The following is a 9,681-nucleotide window of genomic DNA, read 5'->3' as shown; positions in this document are numbered from 1 at the left end:
ATTTACTATTCATTTATTTTCTAAGGGCTTCAGAATGACATTACCTGCCATGGTTGAAAGTTTTGTATATCTGCACATGTTCCATTGAAAAATGGTCCATTTCCTTGCCTGCAGCTGGTTAAGTCCTGAAGAGCTCTGGCTACAACATGAACTGCAATGTAGATATTGTATGTCACTCTCAAACCAGATATATCATTATAGCTATTTAGGATGTTACTTAGGCGTTCCTCCCCTGTGCATTCTTTTACTGATGATGGCAAAGATGTTGTTTGATTTTCCTTGTCCAAGAACTTACAGGTGAATGCTTCCTCCCAGAATAACTTTATCCATTCTTTTCCTACAGACATGGATGGATAGATCTTGTTGAGGAAATCCCCAAATCCTGGCATTTTCCCACTGTGCAGAGCAAAGCCAATGGTTCCATGAAGCAGCTTGGAGTATTTCTGAACAGACAAGGAGGCAGAGGTGGCCCAAGCCTCACTAGCGATCCAGATTTTTCCTGTTACATTTTGCTTTAGCATCTCGTCGAGAACATAAACCAGATCTACGTCCGTAGAAAAGATGACCACTGCAGTGGCCGTCGATTCTTTGATCACCTGAACAATGTGTGGAGCGTTTCTATCTGGCTGGTTGATAGCAATGCTCTCTGTGAAGGCCATACAACCGCCAGCTTTTGAGATATCCCTTTTGATCATTTGGATACCTTGTTGTCCATAATCATTGTCAGTTGCTACCAGACCAATCCAGGTCCACCCAAAATGCAACACAAGCTGGGCTAAGCCTCGGGACTGGAAGGCATCACTGGGTACAGTCCTAAAAAATGAACGGAACTGAATCCGATTGCTGAGAAGAGAACTTGTAGAGAAATGGCTGATCTGTAGTAAAATACATTAACCATAATGACATGAAATGACATTAATTAAACATTGAAGGTAAACTCTAGGGAAATATAAATTACATTAATTAATGCAGCTTTGAAATCATTACTACACAAGTGTATTTATTTTTTATGTCTATGGTGCTCAGCTGCACACACTACCGCGTTTTACCTAGGCTGTCACAAAATGCACTCTGTTTTGTCACCATCACAGTCAATCAGTGGCTCTCAGCCCATAGCCCATTTCCTATCATTGCTTTATCCAATCAGAGCGGCTACCTTCCTCTGCCTGGTGTATTTAAACTTAGCACAGCTTCTATCTGTTGCCTGCGCAATACTTTCACAAACTGGCTGCTGAGCCCCTAATTACCTTTCCTGTTTACCGTCTCACTGGCTTTGTTTCCCGACTATTCATATCTGCTGCCTGCCCTGACTTCCATCTTGATCCTGGCTATCAATGTCCACTGCCTGCTCTGATGTCTGTCTTTTTCCTGGTTATCCATGTATGCTGCCTGCTCTGATGTCTGTCTTTTTCCCGGTTATCCATGTCCACTGCCTGCTCTGATGTCTGGCATTTTCCTGGTTATCCATGTCCACTGCCTGCTCTGAAGTCTGGCCTTTTCCTGGTTATCCATGTCCACTGCCTGCTCTGATGTCTGGCTTTTTCTTGGTTATCCATGTATGCTGCCTGCTCTGGCTTTTATCCTGATTACCATGTTCCCAGCCCACCATAAAGGAAGCACCTGGTGAATGCAGTTGGCTTTTAGACTCTGTGCCCTGGAGGATCCTGCCTCACCTGCTTTCACGTGTGTCCACGTTGGTGCAGTTACTATTCTGACACTATTGCAATCCCTGTAGAGCAGAGCTTCACAGAAGGAGAAGCAGCAACATCCCCTTTAATCTCCTCTTCTCAAGAGGGAATAGATTCAGTTCCTCTAATCTTTCCTCATAGCTGAGCTCCTCCATGCCTCTTATCAGTTTGGGTGCCGTTTTTAACGCCCCCAACCACAAATCTAAGTGAGCCCTTAATAAATCTAGGTTCCTATCTGTGTGGGGGGTGCCGCTGCGGGACCTGCACAAATACCGGCAGCCACAACCACCCACACAGAGAAATAGGGGACCCATGGGCAGGTGTCATTATTCCTAATGGCACACCGCCCACACTGGAAAATGCACCTGTACTAGGAACTGAGGTTTCCTACATGTCGTGGGCACATTCAAATGAATTGGCTCTCATGTCCTGACAAACCATTGCCCGCACGCCCTCACAGGTGTTAACCTAGCCTAATTTAGCTTCCTTGTATTTGTGTTTTTAGTTTTGGGTCAGTGGCTACGAAATGAATGAAGTCAAAAACCGCCAAATAAGTAAAACTTTTAGAAAAAACACCACCAAAATACCACCAATGGCATCTCTTATAATTCTTATAATTCTCTCAGTACAGACTTTCCTGAGCCAGAACACCTACCACGGACAGTGCTAAATATATTACAAGCCAAGCTTCAAGCTATATCAATGGTTTTGATGGTTATATAATGCAGAAGAGGATGTGTTGGAGATACATTTAGGTCTTCTTTGGTGCAGATAAGGAAATTAAAATTGCACTTACTTGTGGGTACCGATAGAGCCCCAGAATATGAGCCAACAGCATGGTGTAGGTGGAGATGGAGTGGCCAATGACAGCAGCCAAATGGGTGTCTTGGTTACAGCGGTAGTTAACCAGAGGTTGGCCATTTCCACTCAGCAGCTGCAGTGTTCCTGATATCGCCCTCTGCAGGACAGTGCAAGAGTCAAAAATCTGAAATCCCAAAGAGATGTTTGGCAATAATTGAGGATCTTTATTTATCTCCTCCACTGCAAAATGTACAGCCTGGACACGTTGGTAATTCTCCAGCCTGAAACTGAATTTAAGATAAAGGATAACACATCATCCCATAAATTTATTGTCTTTAAAAACTGATCTAAGATAACCTGTTGTGCCTATTATACTATTAATACTGAGTTCTAGGCAAATACAGAAGACACACATGAATGCAGTTCTGTAATCCTTAATACATCATTATAGTGGTTCTAAAGCCAGAAGGAGTTTTTTTTTTTTTTTTACCTTAATGCATTCTCTGCATTACGGTAAAAAATCTGTGCGCAGCTCCACAACCCCCCTCCAGCCCCCCTTATACTTACCTGACCCCAACCGTGATCCAGCGCAGTGGCCGAGAGTAGCCTCTCTCCACTTTCTCTTTCTTCACTGGACAGAGGGGCAGCAGTGGGAACCATTGGCTCCTGCTGCTGTCAATCACAGCCAGTAAGGAGGATGCAGGGGTGGGGCCATGCAAGCTCGGGAGTGAGCCTGCACAATTGCCCCCATAGCAAGTGGTTTGCTATGGCGGGGCACTCAGCGGGGGGAGGAGCATCGCTGGGGATCCAAGAAGAAGAGGATCTGGGCTACTCTGCGCAAAATCAATGCACAGAGCAGGTAAGTATGCCGCTGCAGATACCACTTTTATCTGCAATCAGGCTCCCACTGAAGAAGTAGACACGGGGGTTATGGGGGTTATGGCAGCTAGCTCCTCCTCCAATCAGCAATTTTAGCTATTCTGGCTGTATGCCCAGACATCACACTCTGTGTTAACCAAGAAGAGAAAATCTCCTAACACAATCTGAACTTTCTAAACAGTATATAAACGTGAAGACAGCATATATACATGTAAAACTTATGTAGGGAGATTTGGTTCATCCCTGTGTATCATCTGAGGCTGTTCACTTCACTGGGTGTATGGAGGGTTTACATCCACTTTAAGTCTCTTCCAAGCCTCATCACACACTGACAGCACTGGGTGCCTGAATAGACATCCCCTAAGCACCGGCACTGTTGTGGCATGAAAAGAAGGTTGGAGAGTGTCCCTATACCCTATCTACCAAATTTTGAAATGTAATGCAATGAAATTCAAAACATAAAAAAAGATTAATTAATTCTTACGTTTTGCATGTGGCTGGAGCTGGCGGTTCCTTATAATCGATCTTTGGATATACTTTATTCACATGAACAGGTACCACCACCCCAATTAGTATGTCCCCATTTAGTGACATGCCTGTGAGCTCCGTAGTGAATAGTCTGCAGCTGTTAAGAGAACACTCAGATATAGATACAAGGCTCAGCAGAAGGAGGAGACCAAACATTATCTTTCATAAAGTATCCGGGGATCATCCAGTGCCCAAAAGCAGGTCATGAATGGATAATGAAACCTCCAGCTCCTAAATAGTGAAATGCAAATCCTAGAACAAAAAAGACATTTATAAAAAAAAAAATGAATTCAATATTTCTTCTATATCAACTGCTTAGTGTTAAATCACATAGACGAGTGAATAATGAGAGGAGTATCTCCAACCCTCTCCTTGTTCTCTTATTTCTCCATTAGGCACAGTTCTGAGCAGATTTTTAATTAGAGAGACAATCTAAAGATAAACAGCTCCTGCTCTCTAGAAAACCCATCAGGTAATCCAATGTCATATATACACACAGTGCCTTAAAAAAGTATTTATTCCCCTTGAAATGTTCCACATTTTGTCATGTTACAACCAAAAACGTATACAAAAATACATTTTATTGGGATTTTATGTGATAGACCAACAAAGTGGCACATAATTGTGAGGTGGAAGGAAAATGATAAATGGTTTTGCCAATTTACAAATAAATATGTGAAAAGTGTGGGGGGTGCATTTATATAGCGCCCCCCTGAGTCAATACTTTGTAGAGCCACCGTTCACTGCAATTACAGCTGCAAGAATATTTGGGGATGTCTCTACCAGCTTTGCACATCTAGAGAGGGACATTTTTGCCCATTCTTCTTTGCAAAATATCTCAAGCTCTGTCAGATTGGATGGAGAGCGTCTGTGAACAGCAATTTTCAAATCTTGCCACAGATTCTCAATTGGATTTAGGTCTGAACTTTAACTGGGCCATTCTAACACATGAATATGCTTTGATCCAAACCATTCCATTGTAGCTCTGGCTGTATGTTTAGGGTCGTTGTCCTGCTGGAAGGTGAACCTTCGCCCCAGTCTCAAGTCTTTTGCAGACTCTAATGCCGTGTACACACGATCGGTTAAACCGATGAGAACGGTCTGATGGACCGTTTTCATCGGTTAACCGATGAAGCTGACTGATGGTCAGTCGTGCCTACACACCATCAGTTATTGATTCTAAACATGCCTGGATTTTTAACCGATGGACGTGCCTACAAACGATCGTTAAATTTAAAACAAGATTGCTTTTTTTTAACCTATGGATAAATAACCGATGGGGCCCACACACGATTGGTTTGGTCCGATTAAAACGGTCCATCAGACCGTTTTCATCGGTTTGACCGATTGTGTGTACGCGGCATAACAGGTTTTCTTCTAAGATTGACCTGTATTTGGCTCCATCCATCTTCCCATCAACTCTGACCAGCTTCCCTGTCCCTGCATGTTTTTAGTTGTAACTTGACAAAATGTGGAACATTTCAAGGGGTGTGAATACTTCTTCAAGGCACTGTATATATATATATATATTTATATATATATATATATACACAGTGTGCTTGCTGTCTAAAAGCTTCAAACAAGCTTAACAGATGGTATTCATTAGGCATAGACATATGCAACCCCTCCCATCTGAAATTGTTAGAGATTTCCTGTAGAACATTTAAAGAGTTAAAAAAATATATCACGTTTTTTTTCAACTGTAATATTTCTTGATTAAGACATTAATAGAGGAAAGAACATTACATTATGCATACAGGTATTGGAATATGTAATAGTATTACATTCAGATGACAAATAAACTTTTCTGGTATAACTATACCTACAATATATACCATATATGTATTATATATTACAGTTTTCCCTTCCTCCAAACTCTGACGCAAGAGAAAGAGGCTAACAGCCTTACGAATGCCGCGTACACACGATCGGTTTTCCCGCCGGAAAAAGTCAGATGTGAGCTTTTGGACCGGAATTCTGACCGTGTGTATGCTCCATCTGACTTTTTCTTTCTGAATTTCCGCCAGAAAAAGTTTGAGAGCAGGTTCTCTATATTCCTGACGGAAAAAATTCCTAGCGGAAAAACTGTTCATCTGTATGGAATTCCAACGCGCAAAAAAATACACATGCTCGGAATCGATTTGACGCATGCTCGGAATCATTGAACTTAATTTTTCTCGGTTTCTCGTTGTAGTGTTGTACGTCACCGCGTTCTTGAATGGCAGAATTCGGTGTGACCGTGTGTATGCAAGACAAGCTTCAGCGGAATTTTGTCGGAAAAACCATCCAAGGTTTTTCCAACGGGAAAACCGTTTGTGTGTACGCGGCATTAGACTTACATTTCAACAGCTGCACATTGTTTTGCTATGAAGCCAAGCCAACTACTGCTTCACCATATAGGAGAACTACAAGTTGTATGTTCAATGGGGGTAATAGGGGCTTTCTATCATAAAAGACTTGGCAGCTCACACACAAGAAGGACACACATACATTCATACATATAGATACACATCCTTACAAGAACTTTAAAAAAAACATTATCTCTACTTTTTGGCTTTTTTTTATATTCGATATTACAATATGCATCCTGTAATCAATTTCTATTTTGATATTAAATACATTTTTTATTTTTAGATAAGAATAGAAAGGACTTTTCAGTTTGAGTTTATCTCACTGATGAAAAGGTATTTGTACAAATTAATTTGATTAAAATATAACGAGAACACTGGCGCTAAAAAATGGTAGTATCAATGAGAATGATTAATATTTCAGGAGGTTACCAATATCTCCTTGGAGAGTGAAAGTAGGAGAATCCAGAGCTGCAGGAAAAAATCATACCCGGAAGTACTAGTTGAACACAGAAAAGCTCTAAAATCAGCGCTCATGGCTCTCACTCTCAAACATATATAAACTTAGTACCAAAAAGTGTAAAAATAAGTCAATTTATTGATTACAATAGCATAGGATGGGTCCAATCCAAACATAAAAAGTAATAATAGTCCAATAATTTGATGAAAATCACATTCGACAGAGATACATTATGTATAATTCAAAAGATAAGGCAGCACTCGTGGGCCAGGAAAGTTAAACACTCAGTGATAAGAATTATTTAGACTTTTCAATAAGGCACAAACCTGTCTTCTTTAGGGCAACAATTAAGTGAAACAGAAGACCATATATACCCTACCCCCCCATCATTAACATTACCACCCACATGTGAAGATATCATCAAGTGCAATTGTCAAGGTTTCAGACAAAAAATGGTGGTTGGTAAATGTCCAAATAGAAAGCACAAGAAACAGCAACAAATTAGTACATAAAATGGACATAAGTGAAGCCAAACCCAGGCACGAATGGCAAGTGCTAGAGACAAGAAAGGACATGACAGAGCATTATGCTGCCTGGGTAAGACGACATGCAAGATGAGCTTGTGTCTCATCAAAACGATAAATGAATAATTGACAAATAAACAATATCATGAAGTGTTCACCATTGAAGCCCATTGAATGCTGCATTATCATTTGGAATATATACATATGTATATATATACACAGTATATATATATATATATATATATATATATATATACTATATTACCAAAAGTATTGGGACACCTGCCTTTACACACACATGAACTTTAATGGCATCCCAGTCTCAGTCCTTAGGGTTCAATATTGAGTTGGCCCACCCTTTGATGCTATAACAGCTTCAACTCTTCTGGGAAGGCTGTCCACAAGGTTTAGGAGTGTGTCTATGAGCCCTTTCACACTGGTGCGTTTTGCCGCGTTTTCGAGGTAAAAATAGCGCTATTAAAACGCTCATAAAATGCTCCAAAAAACGCCCCTCTCCATTGAAATGAATTGAAAATGCTGTAAAAACGCTGTAAAAACGCTGTAAAATCGCCCCAACTCTAATTCATCCCAAAGGTATTCTATGGGGTTGAAGTCAGGACTTGTGTTGGCCAGTTACGTTCCTCCACCTCAAACTTGCTCATTCATGTCTTTATGGACCTTGTTTGTGCACTGGTACGCAGTCATGTTGGAACAGGAAGGGACCGTCCCCAAACTGTTCCCACAAAGTTGGGAGAATGCAATTGTCCAAAATGTCTTGATATGCTGACGCCTTAAGATTTCCCTTCACTGGAACGAAGGGGCCAAGCCCAACCCCTGAAAAACAACCCCACACCATAATCCCAGCTCCACCAAATGATTTGGACCAGTGTACAAAGCAAGACATGGATGAGCGAGTTTGGGGTGGAGGAAATTGACTGGCACCTGACCTCAACCCGATAGAACACCTTTGCTATGAATTAGAGCATAGTGTATATATATATATATATATATATATATATATATATATATATATATATATATATATATATATATATATATATATATATATATTTGGCCCATCATTATTATTATTACCCTTTAAAGAAATGTGTAATGGGGGAAACATATAGGCTGCTATTGCTAAACCTCCTACTGGCTTGAATACTTTGAGTCACCAACCTGGAATGTTATGAAGCAAGATGGATCTGTATACTTGTTCTGGGCCATTATCTCAGCAAAACACTAAACCAATGGATTGACATGATGGCCAAGTGAGCAGAATTATTCAGAATGAGTGGTCAACCATGCCCTACCCACTTCTTAGAGAATAGGTGTCCTTTTAGAATGAACACTTTATGGATACAAATTCTTTTTTCTAAAGGGGCACAGATCCATCAACAAAAAATTGTATGTCTATTGGTATGACATGTTGTCATACCATTTGCATATCTATTGGTGAGCATCATGATGAAGAAAACCCACATAAAATACCTGGTTCAAAAAAGATGTAATACTTCCCACAAATAGTGATGTTGCACAATGCATGAAGTAGACGTTGACTTACCTTCTCACTGTCCTGCTGTCTTTTGTCTTCTTGAGAAACACTTTTTATATGGAGCAGTCTTTCAAGGTATGGGAATTGAAGTCCCAACTGAAATGACATTGTCTATTGCGAGAACTAATACTGCAAGAAGAAATGAAAATACCTTCAGAGAATTGCTTTCCTCAGCAGAAATGGCAATAGGAACAATTATATTTAATAACATAATGAGAGCATTTAGTATAAGAGTCCAGAGATTTGCTCAGCTTGTCACCATGGTGGTATTCCCCTCTAATGACACAACATTCATATAAAATACAATGGTAATAATAGTGTAAAATATTAATATGGGATAATGTAAAAACATTGTTAACCTCCCTGGCGGTATGATTCTGTCAGGAATTACATACCAAAAGCGGTACCATTATTTGCATGGAAATTTGGCGTTTTATACTGTAGGCCTGTAATTTTTAGAAATAACTCACTTAAATCTGACCAAACAAGAGTCTAGTAGGCATCCCGGGTATGACATTTTTTTTAAAACAAAATGATAAATTATAATATAATAAATAATTATAAATAATTATAACAAATAATAATATAATTATAATAAAAATTATTCAATAACGTAATCAACTCAAAATCACAGAAATTTGCTCAGTTGCAGAATTGTCGCTGTCATTACTTTTATTTTTTTATGACGAATTTCCCCAAAAATCGTTATCGCACATTTCTGCAAGTGATTATAATTTATTATCGCTGTTTTGAGGCCTGGGTTTGATTCATGAGAATGCTGTCACATACTGCTTGAATTTCATGAAACCCCAAAGCAAATCCCATTGAAAAGTGTAAGCAGATTCTGTTGATTTTTGGGTCTAATATGAGAAGGTCCTGTTCACGTGGCTTCAAAAGG

The 9,681-nt window shown here is 39.9% G+C and overlaps 1 protein-coding gene across 1 annotated transcript; it reads right to left on the bottom strand.

Moving 5' to 3' along the window:
- Positions 1-29: 29 nt before the first annotated feature.
- On the bottom strand, positions 30-8,891 carry LOC120930596 (extracellular calcium-sensing receptor-like). The gene is made up of 3 exons (XM_040341771.1): positions 8,793-8,891; positions 2,485-2,673; positions 30-875 (listed from the first exon to the last, which is right to left on the bottom strand). Exons 1-3 carry the CDS (start codon positions 8,889-8,891, stop codon positions 30-32), a joined length of 1,134 nt encoding a protein of 377 aa, XP_040197705.1.
- Positions 8,892-9,681: the final 790 nt, after the last annotated feature.

This window comes from Rana temporaria, chromosome 3 (genome assembly GCF_905171775.1).
Source record: "Rana temporaria chromosome 3, aRanTem1.1, whole genome shotgun sequence".
Taxonomy (NCBI): domain Eukaryota; kingdom Metazoa; phylum Chordata; class Amphibia; order Anura; family Ranidae; genus Rana; species Rana temporaria.
This window is presented reverse-complemented; position numbering and strand designations above follow the sequence as displayed.